This window comes from Streptopelia decaocto (genome assembly GCF_964273445.1).
Source record: "Streptopelia decaocto genome assembly, chromosome: 1".
NCBI classification, from domain to species: domain Eukaryota; kingdom Metazoa; phylum Chordata; class Aves; order Columbiformes; family Columbidae; genus Streptopelia; species Streptopelia decaocto.
In genome coordinates this window covers 65831047-65851598 of record NC_138663.1, presented here as the reverse complement: position 1 = coordinate 65851598, position 20552 = coordinate 65831047, and the positions used below count along the sequence as shown (strand labels likewise).

Here is a 20552-nt window from a genome sequence, read left to right as displayed (position 1 = left end):
ATAGTGCTAAGGTGATGATTGTGTGTCCTGCCAGCCTTTGAAAATATTCTTGAATGTGTTTGCTGTGGTTTCCTAGGCAGGGACCTCACACAAATAAAACCAGGAATGCAATTTACCCCAAACCGTAAGCTAATATAGAGTTCAAAGAGAATAATCAATCAGAAAATGGAAAGCATTCTGGGGATAAATTTCTGTTTGCAGATGTTCTCTTTTCACTTAATACTGTGCTGTAGGCATCTGGACTATCTCAAATATTTTGCAACACAACTGTTGAGAGTATGTGCGTTTGCTGGTGAGGGAGATTTTCAGTTTCCCTTCAAGAATGAACGAAAGTGACTCTTAGCTTTAATATTAGAAATATCCAGAGAAGAGCATACCTACTCAATCTATAAATCTGTGTGTTTTTTTAAAAAAAAGAAGACAAAACCTGATCCACCTGCTAAACTTTTTATTACAAACACTAGCAATCCTATAAATCATACTTGGGTAGTACCTGGTACTCTAATATCGCCTCAGAATATACTCCGTGCCCCACTTGCTGGGTGAGAGGTCAGGAATGTGATTTTAATAACGTATGTGTAAGTGAGAAGGCTCCAGACGTAGAGGTGGCAGCGGGATTGCAGTGCTGATGGGGAGAGCAGGGCAGTTCTTTTCCTCACTGGCAAGTGCTTATTGCTCAGCGTAAAAGGAGGCAGACAAAACAGCAAAGGATATTGTGGGTGTAACATACTGTAAATGTAGAGCCTTAGAGGCAACTTTTCCATTAGCAAATCGAAATAAAGTGGAGTTAAAATAACAAATTAAAATTAAATGTTGCTCAAAATACCATTAGCATAGGGAATACCTAAATTCTTTCCCTAGCTGGAGTGTCCAAGTCATCTTTTCACTTTGTGTCTCTGCTAGCCTATGCTGTGCAGAAGGACCAAGAAATTCATTGATCATCCTGTTTCCTCTGTGTGACTGGTGTCTTGTAATGGATTCAGCTAACAGGAACCAAATCTGATACTGTCAAATAAGATTAGCAGCCAAGCTGGCAGATTTGAGCTCTGTCTGAATGGCGAGCAGATAGGGGTCAGTGGGTTTCTTTTGGTATCTTGAGCAGGTTGGTGGTGTTGAATTTCGTATTCCACAATAGTCTTTGAGATTAGTCCGTGCTCTGTGGTGACCTTTTTCTTCTCATCAAATTTATATTCAGATAGCTCTGGTTCCTTCTCCCATTGCTTTTGTCTTGTGAGATCCATGTTTCATTTGTGTAAGAAAAACACAGAAGGAAAAGCAAAAGCTCTTCCTCATGCAGTTTTGAAGTCTGAGGATACCATAGAATTCCCAAAGTGTGTTTCTAAACTTACTGAGGTCATCGGAGCTCTAAGTATGTTTATGTGTCCAAATTGTACCCACAATACCCTGTATTGTGTCCCTTTTTCCATTTTATCTTTAATATAAAACTGCATCCTGCTGAAAACACATGTCACATTTAAACTCTTACATTGCTATTTAAGCCAAAATATTCTTAGCCATCCTAAGGTAACCCTCTTTCCATGTTTTGATCTGGAGTATCCGCAAAGACCTCTGCTTTCATTACCTCCGTGTTGAGGTAATATTCTAACTGAAACCTAGAATATAAGTTGACTGTTTGGTACTATGAATCAATGTTTGAATCTCTGAACTTTAGCAATGTTTCAAATAAAGGGGTTAGTTTTCCTGCATAGGAGAGAACTTGTCAACAACACACTGTATTGGCTTCTACTTTGATGAAAAAAATTCCAGACTTGTATCTTACAAGACTGAGTTAAGTCAGAAGTATGGTTTGAGATTTTCCAAGAAGGAGCATTGGTCTTGTATAATTTGGGAATAAAACATTTGATTGTTTTTACTGCTTAGTTTCCTACCTCTTGTGATAGGTGTTTTATCACAAGCTTAGGTATCTTCAAGTCTTAAAGTAAGGGATGTTAGTTTATTTTTAATCTGACAGCACTTAATCCCTTGTGGAAGTGTGGTTTAACTTTTCTAAAATGTCTCTCCTTCGGTGCTAAACAAACCCTGTTTCTGCATGTCTGAATATAGGTGGATGCATTGCGGTTACGCCTGGAAGAGAAGGAGACCATGCTAAATAAGAAGACAAAGCAGATTCAGGAGATGGCAGAGGAGAAGGGAACTCAAGCAGGGGAGATCCATGACCTCAAGGACATGTTAGAGGTGAAGGAACGCAAAGTTAATGTTCTTCAGAAGAAGGTAAGATTGTAGAGGTCTAAGTCAGATACATATCTCTGGTACATCTCAATTTCTAAGCCTGTCAAAAAGTCTGAACTACAGTTTACATTTTGGAGATTAATGATTGAGTCCCTTCATGTAACAGCAAGGTAGTGAATGATGAATTTCAGTTTGAAGTTTTAAAGAAAAAAACAGAAATAATTCAAAACAAAGTTTGTTCCCTTTCCATGGTTGCACGTGCTGCTTCTGCTTCCACTTCACTATTAACAATGACTGAAGCACTTGTAGGAATGCACATTCGAAAAATCAGTCCTTTCATACCCACACCTTAGCAAAGCCATGCTGATCTGAAGCACAGGGCACTGGTTAACTACGACTTCAGTAAGTGACTACATGAATGAGGGGTTGTATCAGTAACTAGGATGATTCCTCTGTCATTTACTGAGAAAAGTTTGGGAAGAACTTTGTATGACTTTCATTAGAAATGCTGGTTTATCATACATAATATTTCTTGAGAACTACTAGAATGGGATAACCAGGTTTCAGGCTATTCTGCATATCTTTCTGGATAAGAAAATGTAGACCTTGTCAGTGAAATGGGGGAGGTCTGGATAAGAAAAAGTAGACCCTGTCAGAGAAATCAGAGAGGTTTCCCAGAGGGCATAGAGTCCAGTGAATGTCATTATGGATGATCATTTGCAAATAGCACACAGTGTTTCCCACATGGCTGCTGCAAACAGTAATAAGGGAAAAATGCATGCATCACAATACATTTTAATTCACAGAATTTTTTTCTCTGTATTTTTAGAGAAGCTGCTCTTGGAGCTTGTATTCAGTGTATTAGGCTGTGAATGTATTGTGGGTTTTTTTTTTTCTAGATCTTTAAGCACTTCTGTGGAATTCCTGTAATTTTAATAGTTCAGAATATTGATTAATTTCTGATGCCTGGCCAATGCCTTTTCTTCTAGTATACAGCTAGGAATCATGAGGGTTTAGGTCATGTTCAGTTCTATTACAGCAAACTTTGTGCAGGAATGGAAGATCAGCCACGGAGTTTAGCCATAAATAAGTCGTTAAGAATTCTACAACAGAGCCCTAATTTCCAGTCTTCATAGTCTCATTTTTTGTCCGTTCATCTTTTTAGAAACACTTACAGATTTCTAATTTTGTGCTGTGCTTTCTCTTTGTTTTCAAAATTGGTCATGCTCACTCCAAACGTTGATTGAGATCCCAGCTAAATGTTTAACCAAGAAATAGGGAATCTGACATTTGTGTAAATGTTCAATGTCATTGTGGTCGTTTTGCTTCCATTTATTCTTACACCATTTTATCATGTTTTCTTATTTGTTCTACTTAACTATTTAGGGTGATCTTTCATTGGCTCATTTATGGGCAGTGCTAAAGATTCTCTCTTCACTAATTTTCTATATGTGTTTTCTTGAGAACACTGTAATGAATATTAAAACAGTTTCAGCTTGTTTCTTTCTTTCAGACTGGAAAGTAAGGGCCCAGGCTTTTAGATGTAAAGGTTTTGAAGTCTTATTCTCCTAAATAGCTCAACAGAGGATAACAGTACCGTAATGAACTGCAATTTGACTTGTTATGTAAACTTGTATTTGAGCTTCTTAAACAAAGAAACATATAACCTATCTATAGAAAAATCTCTCTCCTCATAGGCAGAGATTTGAATTTGCTTCAGTCTTTAAGTTGTTAAAACCATTTTCTTTAGCATGAGCAGTTAAATTGTGAGGTTTTTAAATTCAAAGATGATTTTTTCTATTTCTATAACTAGCAAACCTAGAATATTTTCATGGAGAATCCAGGTGACTATACTTTTATCTGAGGTTTGTGGTGCCATATGGAATTCCTTTTTATTTTTTGTATGGCCTAGGTTAAATGGGCACAAATTCAGTCCTTGAAAGTTTTAGGATTGATGTCTTTAACTGAATTTTTTAGTTGATTCTGCAGATCTGGAGCTGAAGTCTAGGTCTGGGATTTTCTATAGATAGGGCTTTGTGTTTTCTTGTTCTTTGTAGCATTTTTCTGCAGAAAAGCAAACCTCGAGAAAATACCTAAGGAAGGACAGGCCTGATTTTTCTCTATATGCTGTGGGAGTTAGGAGAACTTGCATAAAATCTGTTTTAGGAGCTAGAGAAAATTCAGAAGTTCTTATTTTTATCTGATATTTCTGTAATTGAAACAAACATTATTTTAAATGCACCCTTTACTATTGGGTCTCTGTTTAGAGTCATTGACGCCGACCACTTAATAGTTCATTTTATGAACCATTAAGATCATTGTATTGACTAAAGGCGGTGAACAAGAAAATATACCTTCTAATCATTCTAAAATCCAGATGAAGAAAGTAATGAAAATTTACTGGCCAAGCAGTAATAATAAAAGGCACAGAAGAAGATTATGTGCAACAAAAATCTGAAAAATTAAAATTACAATTGGCATCACTAATGATGCCCAGTTGGCACCAAAACACATGTTCTAGGTTACGGAGGAAACCACATGGTTCAACATTTTAAATTCTGGAATCTTTCCAGTTCTAAGCTCCTACAGTGATGCTGCTTTGATAGCACCTTTATTCGAGACAACAGAAATAGGGCAAATGCTAGAAACGTGGAGCCTACATAAATGAGTTTTAGCTCTATGTCTGAAAATTTGATGCAAAAGCTTACTTGTATAGAGCTTCAGGATTTTTTTTTTGTGTGATTTCATTGAAAATAAATATTGCATAAAGTCTCATTTTAAGTTTTTAGAACTCCAGATGAGGGATGAATGTCAGAAAATAAAATAGGGACCATGATGGGCAAACTTGAAAACTGAACCTGCTTCGTTATTCTCTTTGCCTCATCTGTCTGTCTGTGCTGGTATACCGGGATAAAAAGGAACAGACAAAAATTCAATACTTTGCAATCAAAGCATTTTAGAGAAATAGAAGTTGGGACAAAAAAAGGCAGTGAATCAATCACCCCTTGCTTTGGAGGGAGGTCGTGTTTTGTCTTGAGAAGAGGGGGTTAACACTCCCTTCATTGTGCAGAGCAGCTGCAGGCAAATAAAATGCAAGTTTTAGTGTCTGAACATAGCAGTGTTTTTTGGCAGCTCCTCATGCACTATCTGATAATTGACCTGTGATAAAGTAAAGGAGGAACACAGGTTTTTTTTTCTCTGTGGTTGTGCTGATGTTACTTGTTTAGCTAGTATTTAGGAAGACTTCAAATGCAATTTTCCTGGTCTTTTGGATAAGAAGTGTTGCTTTTCTCCAGAGGAAATAAATACCCTCTGCATTTCAGAAAGCTCAGAAATCAAAACAAATATCTCATGCTTAATGATAAGAAATACTGTGTGGCAGGAGAGAGGAACTGCAAGTGGAATTTATAACTCAGTTTAAAGTCAGTAGTGATCGTATTTACTGCAACAGCAGTGTTGGTTTTGTATTCGTAACTTTTAAATTGCAGTGTTTGTACTTTAAGGATTATTTTCTTTCCATTCCCTCATCTGTGAAGTAGATTCACCTCCTCAGGCAGCTCTTCTGCTCCAAACCTGAGGAGATGAGAGAGCACAGAGAAGGAACTACATTTTCAAACATTTAATTCAGTTTAGAGTAGTTTCATCTTCCCTGGTGTGACCTTGAACTCTCCTACTGAATGAATAAATGAATACATGATTTTCTTAAGAATTAATACAAAGCCAGATGGACTTTTAGATATCCCTTTGAGATTCTCTGCAATGACATTTGATGCTTAAAAATCCTATAGTATTAACTCTGGAGGTGGTGGCGCATTCAAATCTGCAGCATGTTTCTGAGTTCCTGGTTGTGCAAACTATACAGAAAAGAGCAAAGTAAGACTGTCCCAACAAAGATAGTCCTCATGTACATTTACAAAGCGAGTGAGCATATGCCTTCTTATTTAAGACTGAATAATTTTTTGCCTCTGTAATATACCTGTGGGCGAGCTTATTCTCTGCTTTTTTCATGCTCAAATCATGAACATTTAAGGAGGAGCACTGTGCAGTGCTCCAGGATCATATACTTTACTCATCAGCCCAACTCGCTGCAGGGAGGAAGGAGGAAGATATGCTGGGCTTTCTACTCAGCTGGGACAGATGAAATCGCTACTTTTCTTCAGGAACTCCATGGCTTAACACACAGTGTAAATACCAGAGTATTTCTGTAAATATCTGTCATAAAAAGCCATATTTGTGCTCCTTTTACTCCAGATGTCAAGGCGTGCCACTGAACTGGTCTCAAACCCAGTTCATAGATCTTAGACACCATAAAAAAGACCTAAAGTCCCCACGGGGTTTTGCCATCGTCTTTATTAAACCTGACAGACATGACCTCAAAGATGTGTCCTGGAAGGTCATGGAGGGCTTGGCTCTCCGTGTCCCTGAAGGGTTATTAGACCTCTTGTGCTACTGCCTTTTCTTTGATTCAAGCCTTTCTGTTATAGACTTGATAACTACCACTAAACATAACAACAAAGTTGAAGATTATAACTTTTAGAAATTTCCGGAAGCTGTTCTGTCCCATTTGGTACCCTGTGCCTCCAGGTTGCTAAAGTCCCTTCTCTTTTCAGGCGTATCCTCTCAGAATTGCTTTCCCATGTCAGATACAGGCATTATGTTCAGTTAGAGTAATAATAGGAAAAATTAGATAAGCTTTTAATCCTTGATCTCTATGAAAATACCACTAGATAAAATCTTGTGGTAGAAATGAAAGTGCCAAAGAAGACTGGAGAGGCTTCCTTGTGTGAGTTCAAATTCAGCATAATTATCCTGTGAGATTTTTTCATTTCTACTATTCAAGAAGGAGAATAGTTGTTTACATTTCCACATTGGAAAATGAGAACACAACACAGAATTTATTTTCATTTTACAGTTAGCCTTGACCACTTTGAAAACAGGATCCTTACCCTTCCATTTTGACTTTCCACTTCACTGAGAATTCATTGAGACTTTTTAGAGCAATTGCAGCCTAGCTCAGATGGCATAGTGTATCTTGTTTTTCTTTTATAAATGGACAGCTAATAAGACATTATTAGGGCAGGGGAATGTACTTCTGTTTCTTCATACCACTTTTCAGCTCCTTGCGAGTTTAGTTTTAAAGGTGGCTGATCACTATACAGATCTTGGAGTTTATTATACCAACTTTGGGTTCAGTGTCAGCAAGTTCCCTTCCTCCTCAGGAGAGGTTTTAGCTCATGGATTTAGTCTTGTTTGATTCTTTCTGAACCGTACACAAACATACATTTTTCTAATTTGGAAGATGGGTCCTAAAAGGTCCACAAGCTTAGCTTCGGACAGTCTTTTCAATGACAGATAGGCCATAGTTTACAGGTGCTGGTAGAGGTTACATTTGTTTTCCAGGGACTGACCCAAGGATTATCCTTTTCATCTTATTGCCTGATCCAGATCAGTCACGGCAGATGCCTTGTATTAATAGCTTGAAGTGCACTCCAGCATTCTCATTGTAAGGGCTTTTGGCTTCCAAAAGAGTACTCATTTCACAGATCTAAGTTGGCTGACGTTATAGCCTTCACTAATGAGTTCATAGCCTATAGTAAACAGTACATGACCCTTTGCATTAATTGGTAAAATTCCCTTTTGTCTGTTAGATACTTCATACTTAGTTATTAAAAGAAAATAAGTCACCTCCTGAGCATTCTTAACAGTATAATGAAGAGTTTGAATTGCTTTATAATATATAATTATATATCTATATTACTTTATAATAATAGATATATTATTATCTATATAACATATATTGTGTTATATATATAAAATTTATAATATAATATAATTGCTTTTTAAACCAGAAATCCAAGATTTAGTACAGTTGTCCTAAGCAGAGACTTGTATTGCTGAAGAACTCCAAGATGTTTTTGCACTGAACATCAATAGAGAAAGCATGAGACTTTCTATTCCTAAAGGTCAATGCTTTTATAGTTTTGTGGCAAGCTGTTTTCACAGAGTCATGCAAGGGTTGAGGTTGGAAGAGACCACCTTGTCCAAGCACTCTGCTTAAGCTGGGCCACCTACAGCCAGTTGCCTAGGACACTATCCAGCCAGCTTGTGAATAGGGCTGCAGAAGAACCACTTCTGTTAAACTTCAGAGCAGTGAAATCTGTGAGTGAATTTACTCATAGGTGCCTAACATGCACTTGATGATTGTTTAGTAAATTGTGTGGTACATCTAAATTAGTGGAGGAGGCATAAGCTTAATTTGAAAAATTGATTTTACAGCAAACAAATGTTATGCTATTACAGTAATTTTTAGTGCATAGTTATGGCTACCAATGCAGCAGCTATGTTAGAGGAACCTACTGGATTCAACATAGATTTTTTTTATGCCTGTCTGTATTATAAATCAGAACTTATAAATGGAGAATATGCTGCTTTATTTTATATAACCCCCTCTTTTCCTTGGAGTATTTTGTGAAACCACAATAAAAACAAAAACATCTGGATTATATGTACCTATATTCCCATATGTATGGTAATATTCTTTTAAAAAAATCAAACATTGTTCTGATGTGTGCAAAAGATAGCAAGCCAATTTCTTATTTTGAGATCTAATAATGCAAGGAACATTCACTTTATATTGATGTTATTAAAGAATCTTGCCTGTTGCCTTTAGTAACTGAAGTACTTTATTTTTTTCTTATGAAGTTATGAATATCAACTCCTCTTTTTAGAAAAGTAGATTCAAATGTAGGAAGAAAAACAGGACTGTGAGGTTAACAGTATTCGTTCTGCAGTTCAGCTATTGTAGCTGGCTAATGTAGGGTTTTCAACTGATACACATTGCTGTAATAGTGTCACGTAAGATTGATAGCAATAGCAACATTACAAGAAAACTCCATTGGAGTTTCTGGTAATATCTGTGCTCCAGCGTTCCAAAAAAATGAAACCACAGTTCAGCAAAGCTGTCATATACGGACAGAAGGAATCTTTTCGTTTTTAGTATCCCTTAAAGAGGAGCAGTCATTTTAATATTATGTCCTTCTTGTGCCTTGAGATAACCTCTTGATTGGCAAGACAGAACATTACTCATAGGTAGTGGGACTGACAAGTTCTGGTTTCTTGAAGGGATCTGGGAAAACAGCCAACTGTGGGGCCTCTTGGCTTCGTTATAAATTAAACGTGTAGTTCTTCTGGCAAGATAAAGCTAATAAGCTTTGTTGGTCTATTCACTGTCATACTAGAGAAATACAAAGTTCCCTGTGATTGAAGAGGCAGGAAAAGCAAGGGCGTATGCCATTTTTGAGGTCACTTACGTCAGTCTTCCTCACATGGCTTTTCATTGCTCTCTGGGTTGCAAGACTTCACAATTTCCAATGCTTTGGTCACCAGGCGTCCCCTGGGGGGATTGTCTGAGCTGTGTCTGGAACAGACATTAGCAGTCGCGTTAGCCAACTTAGAGATCTTCACTAGAATAAGGAAGGGGTAATTTTTCAGTTTAAATCAATAATATCCTGGATTCAAGAGTGAATTTTGAATCCACTAGGCTAGACAGTCTTCTAAGCTGGGTCTCTGTGCAATATTTTACGGTCATAAGGACTGTCGTAAACCACAAGTGTATGAATAGTTTTCAAACCAGTGAAAACTCTCCGGCAGGGGGATTGGACTAGATGATCTTTGAGGTCCCTTCCAATCTCTAACATTCTGTGATTCTGTGATTTCACTTATCCAGAGGATAAGAAAAATCGTCAGTGTGGAGTAGGGTCACCAGGAGAAACCGAGATCACCTTGTCCCAGAATACTGTGCATTTGGTAATTAGGATGCTCCTCTGCATGATGAAGGGCTTACGTGCCTTCTGGCAAAGATGGGTTGAGCATGGTTTTAAACACAGAAATTCTGGATAAAGGGAACCACTCCCTGTCCCTTCCCGCCTTTATTTTCGGTAGAGACTGGAGTGTCGATCTGCCCAAAACAGTCTGTGGTATAAAATGGGAAAGAATATAACCAAATGATGGTATTAATTCAATATATTGGGTTCTTATATTCATATATTTTTTGATTATAGGCCATGAAAGAGTTTTGAGAGTTTGATATTTTGTCACTTCTCGGTGTTCTCAACCTATTCTGTAAGAGCAGTGGTAGCTAAATATTGAATACACACACAAGAATACACACACTCTCTCTTTCTCTCTTGTTTTTTAGTATTTACCGTATGACTTCCAAATCCCTTCCTATTCCTCTCTCCATATCCTTTCTAGGATATTGAAACAGGACAATCACAATTGACTGGGCATGTTTTGCACTGGAATTAGAGGCATCCCTCCTTTCCAGAGCTCTCCCCCCCGGTGTTGGACAAAGTAGTGCAGTGTCTGAATCCAAATCTCATTTAGAATCTTTGTTTAAGTTGTACAGCCTTCTGCTTGAGTGATCCTAAATGATAATGTAAATGGAGTTTAATTTGCTGTGAGGATTTCGTTTATAGTCAAAATTAAATCCCATGTTCCCAAACTATCTGTTGGTCTTTTCTATTCCCTGATTTCCATTCTTGGGTATCTCAGTGCTGTGATAAGTTAAGCCTTTCCTTTTTTCATGTCTGTTTTTGCCACCCTTTTTTCTGTATTGAGAGTGTGATATGTAGCACTGTACTGTATCTAAGCAGGGATGTGTCGGTAGTTACAGTATCCATACTCTGGAGAACAAAAATCAGAATTTAAAGCAAGTCAGGAAAATAGCATCACTGTTCCTGAGTATATGAGATCAAGTTGTCATAGAATGAAGAGCGTTTGTTTCACAATAATAATCAATGAAACACTGTGCTTGGTTTATCCCAGTAAAGAAGTTTAATTCATAATATAGTAAGTTTTTCACTCGACACTTTTTTAATGTTATATAAATTCGTGAAGCTTGAGCTATTCTAAAAGCAATGTCACAACTTCCTAGTTTTATTCTGCTTCTTGCGAAACAGAATATAGATCTAAGTTAACATTTGTTGGTTCCATTTTTTCCCCTTGTTTTATCAGCTTTCCACAATTAAGTAGTTTTGGTTTTCCTTATTTTGAACATTTGGGAACCATCAGTATGAGATTATTCCAAATTATAGTATTTTGCATTTTTTCTGTAATGAACTTGCCTAAATCAAATCTGTGCACTTTTATTGTCAAAGTTGTTCCTGTGACTTGGAACAGGAGTGAGAAAATGTCCCCCAAATAATTGGGTTTTTTAATCCATTTGTATTCAGTAGGTCTTAGGAGTAAAACTGGAGAAAGCATAGTCACAGAGATTGCCTCATTTTGTCAGGACACAGCTGAAAGCAGAATTAACATGATGTTATCCTGCATGATTAGACCCGGATTTCAATAAAATGGATCTTATCCGTAATTCGATTGTGAAATAATTACCAGATGATTTCAATTATGGTTCTCAGGATAAGTGACATTTTAACATATATGAAATAAACGAGTAATTTATAAACTTAGTGTTTCATTGAAGAGGAGAAGCAGAATCAAAATGAATTTGTTTTGCTATTTATGATAGCAGTGTTCTGTTTTGAATTACTTGGGTGAATGAAAGCATTACACTCAAGCTGGAACCAACAAATTGTCTTAACAAACAACTTAGGTTGAAATCTTGGTGGTGGTGGATACATTATCTTACCTGATGAATACCAGCAGAAACAAGTACTCACCCAGTGAAGCTTTAAGATAAACGAGTGATAGAGATTTTTTAATGGATTATGTAGTTAACCATATGTACTTAACCTACTGGCTCACACATTGCTGAAACAGATCTCTTTTGAACTGCTTTTATACTTTTGTTATGTAATTTGCATTTTACATAAAGTAAAATAACCAATATCAGTGGGCTGGAAAGAGTGTCTCTCCCTGCACCCCTCACTTCAAAACCCCCTATTGTTTTCTCCAGAGCCCATGGTAGGATTTTACTATTCAAAGACTTCTTTTGACTAGGTTAGCCTATTGATATTGTTGAACTTCCTCAGAATGAAGCAATTTCTTAACTGAATTTAACTGTTTTACAGTTGTCTAAGGATGTGAGTTGTTACTAATATGTAATTTTTTCTGGGCAAAGGCTTTGGAACCTAAACAATATTTAAGAATATCTACATTGGCTCACCTGAAATGTGAATTTCAGGTCATCCACCAGCTCAAAAATCAGTCTTCAGTTTTGAGGCACTAAGATTTTTGTTGTTTTTTTTTTTTTCTTCCCTGATTTCAATTTATGCTGAAGTCTCCTTAGAAGCCTGTAAAGCAGGGCTGTCAAACTCATTTTCACCAGGGGCCACATCAGCCTCGCGGTTGCCTTCAAGGGGCCAAATGTGATTTTAAGACTGTATAACTGTAGGAGTAGTTACATTTATACAGTCCTAAAATTGCATTTTGCCTTTTGAAGGCAACCACAAGGCTGAATATGAGTTTGACAGCCCTGCTGTAAAGAAAATGCCTCTCAGTATCAGGTTTGAGAAATAGCAAACTTTAGCAATATCGTTGTGTTAGCAAGATTGAAGGAAATTCAAGGTATTAACAGCAGGACAGAAGGACTGCAAACATGACAGTAATATTCTTTTAAACATCTGGTTTAAATACGATTTGTTATAAGGAATATGACAGTACAGAAAAAAATCTTTACTATTCTGAAGAAACTATAATTACAATTCAGTTTATGGTGATAGTTCTGTGATTGTGACTGCATTGATCTGTCAGCAAATGGTGCTACCAGAGGATGATTAGGTATGGAAAGGAAAGGAGGACAAAAGGAAACAAAGGGATGGAAAAAATGTCCTTAGAGATTATTTGTGTAAAAGTAGCAGAACTATTTTTCTGACTGATACAAATATACTTGTGAGACACCCTTGTTTGAAAAAGCACTGAAAGAAGAATAGTTTTTTGGATCAGTGTCAGGATCGTTTGTTGCTCCTTCACCAAAGGTACAAAATAATTAACTGTCTACACAGGTTAAATCAATTTGCATTGTAGCAGCACTTGTTCCTGCATACCCTTTGTTTCTCAAGTCAACCTTATTGCATAAGAGTATGTACAAAGTTAGGTCAAGAATAAAGCATTAATTGCATTAGGTGTCCTGCGATTTTTTTTTAAGCTTTGTTTTTGCTGTGTGCAAGTTTCTTCCTTTTGAAGCAGTAGCAATGTCCCTGTTTGTGGCCCATACGTTCATTTAACAATTAAGGTTTTATTCTAAGTAGAAATAACAATAATAAATTTTGTGCTTTCTAAGCTGCATAGCAACAAAGTGCTTTATTTGTAAAACTGAACACTCTAGAACTTCATGCTAATTTCAAAGGACTTTTTGCAGACTGTAGATCATCAGAGTAAAAAATGACGAAAAGATTCTATCTTCTGAAAAAGAAAGCAGGTTTTTTTTAATTTCATGGGACCTGTTCTGAATTTTAACTGGATCTGAGTAGCAGTAGAGAAGTGTGACTGTGTAACATGTACCACCATACTGGAGTTTCCTCATCTCAGATTCCCTTTTTGTCCTGTCCTTCTCCATGCTCACCCCCCCTCCAGCCTTGTTCTCTTTTGTAATCTCTTTTGTGAACCAGCTGTATATTCCTCTATAGTCCATGGTCACTGAAGGAGTCTCCTGGTATAAGGTTCTCCACACCAGTTCAAGAATCTCGCTAAGTGAGGTTCAGCAACATCAGGGCGTTTACGAAGTGCATGATGGTATTCCAATGTGATGTTGCAAAGACAGTAATGTTCCAGATAAACACTGAAATACAGCAGCAGTATTAATCCTGTCTTGACTAGGTAGCAAAATTAGCATAAACTAAACAAATGTTTACCACTTAACTGAACAGTTCTCCATCTCTACACTGAAGCGCTAACTGGGACTCCAGAATTTTAAGTTCTGTGAGAAGAGAAACAGACATCACCACTGGTATCTTGCATTTCATGGTGTCTTTAATTTACTTTATGCTTAACAAACTTCACAAAATTAACTGATGTGCAAACTACTTGAAGGTGATTTTTAGTATGATGATTCAAGAACAAGAATAGAATCTCTGAATATAACCTGACAACAATTTAACTGTATTTATATTACTTGGTTGGGTCATAAAGTGGAAAGAGCATACTGAATGCAGCTGAACTTTGGAAGAAACTCTGACTTGGGTTTGCCAAAATGTTACTGAAAAAAGGGAAATTGTTTTGATCTATCCTGAATTTCAAAATCTCACTCTTGCAATGAGACATGGTATGCTTAAAGCTTCAGCATTCACGCAGCTTCAGCGCATTGTTGCTAGTCTTGGGAATATAACCTTTAAAATCAATAGCAAGAACATTATTTTCAGTCTCATTGATTCAATACAGTAATGGGAATTATATTCATTCATGTGACAGACCTTATTTCACCGGGGACTTTAAAAGCAGCGCCTTATATTGGAGGTTCAAGTGGAGCCAACACACGTACAAAAAGGTCAAATTTTGTTCCCATCCATGCAGTGGTGAGCTCTGCTGACCACCCCCTCCCTCTCCCTTCCCTGGAATTTGTTAACACTAAACTAAATGTAGATTTTTGCAATTCATGCAGGACTGTTGCAGCGGTACTGTTGGAAGATCTGTTGTAATGATGAGGTTTTCAGTGTGACATTTATAAAACTGGAGCTTAATCTTATCAAACTGACCAGTAATAGCTGCTTCTAGGCTTTCATTATGGTCTCCAAAATATGACTTTCAGAAACACAGTAATATTTACAAATCCAGTAGTATAGCTTTCTTGAACAGTCTCTCAGGACTTAGGATGACCTCTCATGAACACATTTTAGGAACAAAATTTCTTGAATTCAGATCCATTTCATTTTTTTAGGGTAAATGTCTTACCCCTTCTTCTGAAGCAACGTATTTTTTTCTGTCAGATACAACTATGTGATTGTGTCTGTCGTAACAGGTATGTTCTCATCCTGTTTCTGATGCCAGCCCACCTTTCTAAGCCTCTCAAATTCTGTGGGATTCTCTCAGAATCAAGTATGACTGCAGCCTATCTACTTTTTATCATGAGACTAGTATTCTTACATGGGAGGGAGGGAGCGGCGTGCCTCCAACTAGACAGAATTGTAACTGGTCTGTCATTACATACCTGCTTACTCGCCCACTCTCTCTTCTGCAATAGCTATTTTGTCCTCCTGTTAATATTCCTGACATGATCAGAATCACCTATGCCTATGATCGGTGAGCATCCATCACCTCCTTGTAGTCGTTGACCCTGGAGCTGATATGACCAATGGTGCCTTCACAAAACCCAGGATAAACTGTTTGGAAACCTCACAGCTTATGTGAAGTTTTTGTTTATTTGGATGGCTGTGCTGCAGAAATAGAACAGGAAACTTCTCAGTCCACCTGATTATTTAGATCCTTTTTACAGTACTGCTTCCACTTAATGAAAGCTAGGATGGAAAAAGGGGGATGCTTAGCAGTACCCTGAGATGTTCTTTTGAACATCTGCTCTCGTAATACGATCAAGGAATATTATTGAGTGTTAAATAGATTGTCTTCTGTATATAGAGTGTATATTATGATGGAGATGTCATGTGAGCAGTCAAAGCAATGTGGAGCTGCACTGGGGAAATCAAGTGCAGAGTATGAGCAAAGTCATTTTCACTTGCTTATAGAGAACAGTACAGTGGGAGATTTGTCTGCAGGTGAATAATATAGCCAGTTACGACATATTGGAGACATACTCCAACAGTGAAGTATGCAATGAACTTTCTCAAGTTGGAAAAGATTTTTAATTTAAAATAGACATTTTGCATTTTTTAAATATTTCCAAGCATGATATTTCTAAGCAGATTATTTCACATTTTTCTTACTGTCTCAAAATTAACCAAGTTAAAAGGTTTTTACGACTTTTAATTTCTTTTTTTTGCCCTACTTTTCTTCCTTTTAGAAGTCAAACAGAATAGACAGAAGAAAATTGGAAGTGGAAAATGAAACATAAATGCAGTTAATTCTGTCATGAAAAAGTCATCACCATAAAGCGTCAATCTTCGATTAAAAACAAATATTTTGAACGAGGAAAAAAGTTCTTTTCCAATAGTAGGGCAGATGAGAAGAAATTGAATGACCATTTTACAAACCCACTTAATATATCTTAATGTGGAAGCCACTGGTACATACCCTAGGATTGATGATGGTTCTGCAGAAGAACTTTTTGGTTGAAGCAAGATACAAAGGATCTACTAGTAACCTCTAACTAGAGGAATTTGGGAATATAGTGGCCTTGATGGGTCCTAAACTAGATGCGTACCATTTAAATCCTTGGGCTGTTTCTAATTTACATTTGCTTGGGGTTTTCAGTGAAATTGGTGTTTGCAAAAAGGAGAATGCTTCCTTGCCTTTGGAACAGAACGGCAGAGGAAACTTTGCTTGGCATTGCTCTTGTGCTTCAGGGCTGGAAGGGAAGCTAATCAGTTCCACGCAACTAGGAATAAATCACCCAGATTGAAACATGGTAGTGCCTGACAACTGGTAACGTTGGAAAAAAATATTTCAGTAGATCATTATTGCTGAGGAAGTTGGTGTGCAGAGAAGATTATTCCAGTGTATGTATGTATACCTTTACAGTAAGCTTAGTGTTGCTAAATTACCCACAGATTGCTATATTTAATCTGCAGAACAAGTAAATATGGCAAGAAAAAAGATTAATAGTCTAATAATAATATATTTTTTCCATTTAAGAAATTTTGTACAGTAATGTATATTCCCTAGGTTTGTAGAACATTTCAGAGGAAATTTATCATCTTCCAAATATTTGAAGACTAAACAGCTCTGGTTCAGTCTTCGTCCTTCTGTGTTTTCCAGAGGTTTTGGAGATTCCATTGCAATAAATTTCATCTTTATAGGGGAGAGAAAAGAAAGATCTTGTTTTGGTTATCTGTTTTATTTCTGTCCGTTATTTAAGAATTAGTTCAGAATTACTTTCTTTAGGGGGCAGGAGGGGTAGGAAAAAAGGATGGTAAAACAAATATGACATATATATTCTTTTTGAAAAAGATTCTCAAAGTACTTGCAAGGACACAATAGCAAAATTCTTCATTAACTATATGGGCAAAGTGTAGACTGTTCTTTGCTTTTTTCAACATATTTATCATTTTGAAGAACCCATAGTTCAGCCATTATGTGTTACAGTAGTGCAGGTTTGGGAGAAAAGTTGAATAAAGGCAATTATTTAATCGTTTATTGTGATTTCACAAAGGACATTTTCCATCTATTCTTATAGGAGTGTTTCATTTTGGATATATCAATTGATCCAGTTCTAGTTTTCTGTAGTTTTAAGGCCATGTCCTTGTTGGGGACATCAGTTATCTGACGCTGCCAAAGGGGCACTTGTAGGTGGGGTTTTTGGGTAGTGCCTGACTGTTAGTGTGACCTAGAATGTTTCAGTGTACCTGCTGTTCCCTGACTGATAACAAAAACATCATTCATTACTCCAGACTGAAAAGTATGCATGTATACTGAAAGAATAGACAGGTTCACACTTTCTCCGGGTTACAGGAGGATACAGGAGGGAGCAGTTGCAATGGGAAGGTGCAGCAATCATACATGCCACTGTTGTACAGCTGTCATCTTATTTCTGATCACAGTGAACAGTGTTATTGAAACCTAAAAATGCATTCTGTGCTTGTGCAAGTGCTTATGCTGCCTTGGCAAGCACCTTAATAGATGCCAAAGCTGAATTATTTAGCTGTCTCTGTGTGTGGTTTGCTCACGGCAGTCACCCTGCACTATCCCCTCTTCAGCCACTTGGAGCCTTTGTGAGGGTGTTTCACCTCCAGAAGTAAACATGGGTCTAAGAATAGCTCAGCCTTCTTTGTAGTATATTTATTTTCACGGTTGGCTGTCTCAACAGCCAGCCAGTCTAGACAGCTGAGGACACTGAAAGCTCCTAAGGTCAAACGCAGCCACGTAGGCTGCTCTTGGGGACGTTACCTCCTCAGTAGCTGGATGTGTAGGCACCAGGAGAACTTTTCAGTCAGAATTAGTGGGGTTCTTTCTGAAGCTCCATGGGCTATGGAGATGTTAATAGATGTGAATGAATAAAGAAGGAATTTTCAATTCTTAACAGTTATTTCTGACTCACATGATATGTCACCTGTTAGGGTTTTTTGGGGCTCATTCAGATTTGTTTGGTAGCATTTTGTTGTGCCCAAATTTTAAATATAACTTGGAGGCCTAATACTTTTTTTCTAATAGAAACTAATGACAATGATAAACCAAAACCACTTTTGGTCCATTCCTTAAAAAAACCCAACAACAAATAACTTAAATAGTACTTCTGCTATCAATAATATAGAGATTGTGTACAAAGCTGGATTCTAAGTTTACGTGCACTTGCATAAGAGAAAAAAAACCAAACTGGTATGAAGAATCTTATATGAGGAGACTCCTTCCTTGGCCATGGGTTAGGGAGGAACATCAGCAAGGGATTCCCTGAATTAGGTTGTTGTTCCTCCTAGCTTCCAGTTGTAGCACATTTACCATTATTTGTGACTAGAAGTTCAGCCTTCTGCAAAATCTTTTATCATTACTGCTCTAGACTGTTTTCTAAAACTGTGTTCCAGGTGTAATTTTAATAGAGACAGCAAAGTAGTAGTGAATGCATATAAATAGCCATTTGCCCTGTAATCACAGCAGCTCAGTTCTTCCAGGGTTGAAAAGTAAAACGTGGGGATAGTTGCTGCATTTCCACTAACCAAAGAGCTGCTAACTGCTGTTCAACAGGTGAAGCAAAAAGGCAAGCTAAATGCTTTCATTTAGTTTGCTAAGTAATGGACTGGATATTCTTTGGGGTTGTCTGGTTACATTATTTCTTGAAAATGTCTTTGAAATGGTATCTTGCTACAAGTATTTTGGAGATAGGTACCTTCCATGCCACATGTCATTCACCAGTTAATGCCATATGTTTTCTGATGCAAGAAAAACTTGTCAGCAACAACAAAAAAGAAGCAACTAGAAAACTGTACCCAGTTTAATCCTTTGCTCAAAAATTTGTTTTCAACAGGTTATCATAATGTGTCTGTTTCTTGTCATGTGTGTATATGCATAGTGGATTTAGCATTGAGTCTTCTCAGTCTGTCAAAATATATATTCAGAACTCATAAACTGATTGAATTCTACACCTGCAGAAAACAAGGCTGATATATTTTCTGCCCCGACAGTGGCGCTTTGTGTTAGTCCACCATAGAGCAAACCACCGTGTAAGATGAAAAAGCAACATACCAGTACAGTGAAGAATGTGAGAGCACAAAGGAAATACTTAAGATGATACCTTCTCACAACTTCTTAATTATTAAGTGCCTTTTTTGGTTTGTGTATGCAATTATGTTTTTCTCAGCTTTTTTCCTTTCATATTGTTAATACATTAATCGTTCTTCAGCAACAGTGCCTAACAATCTCAGAAATGAGGAATAATACCATTTCTTTGTTTTCGTTGATCTTGTAAATGTTATTTAGACTTTCTTCCTCCAGATTGTTTCCTGATTATTGGAAAAGTTGCTGATTCCTTGATAATAATGGATGGTTTTGGTTGCATCGCTGGATGTTTTGATGTAGGATTATAGTAACTTGGCCCTTGCCTACTTCCGTTGCTTTAATATTATTTTAAAGACTTTAATATACTCCTAATATGATTTTGAATGGTTTTCCTTGCTATTTTCTTAAAATTCACTCCTCTTCTTTAAGATTGAAAATCTTCAAGAACAGTTAAGAGACAAGGAGAAGCAAATGAGCAGCTTAAAGGATCGAGTGAAATCCTTGCAGGCTGACACCACAAATACTGACACTGCCTTGACCACGTTGGAAGAAGCACTTGCAGAAAAAGTAAGTATCGAAAGGCTAAGGCCCTTCCTTCTGTTGTCCCCAAACCACGGTTCTTTACATGGTGTGCATACAAATGAAACAAATTTAGCACACAGAGATGAGATGTTGTGTTTATTACAGAGTTGTGCAAGTCTGGGTGCTGGAATAAAGCCACCACACCAACAAGAAAAGTAAGAGCCATTATGTACAAAATCTTATCACTACTCAGGGCAGTCCTAAAGAGCCAGTTGATTACACATTTGCATATTGGTTACATATTCATTTTAGCATATAATGAGCAACACTCAGCTGAAGGACACTTTACCTAACAGTCTGGAGATATGTGGCAAAGCAAGACTCTGCTAATTGTGAGGTTCCAGAAAGTCTGCACTGCAAGGACAGTTTTCTTTGTAGTTTGAGATTAGGTGTTTTGCAAGTCACTGTTGTCTTTGTCAGACTGACCTAAAACTGGAAGGATTTACATATCTTTAGGTTAGCAATTGCTGACAGGATTCATTCTTTTAAGTGAATGGCAACAC

General features: G+C 37.2%; 1 protein-coding gene across 8 annotated transcripts in view; it reads left to right on the top strand.

Annotated features, from left to right (window-relative positions):
• The window catches only part of ERC1 (ELKS/RAB6-interacting/CAST family member 1), a 289471-nt gene that overhangs the window by 88552 nt on the left and 180367 nt on the right, over window positions 1-20552 (top strand). For all 8 annotated transcript variants that reach the window (XM_082042960.1, XM_082042957.1, XM_082042956.1 and 5 more), the window contains 2 exons: window positions 2065-2232; window positions 19897-20034. In XM_082042960.1, coding sequence (XP_081899086.1) covers window positions 2065-2232; window positions 19897-20034 — 306 coding nt within the window. The remainder of the gene's footprint in view (window positions 1-2064; window positions 2233-19896; window positions 20035-20552) is intronic.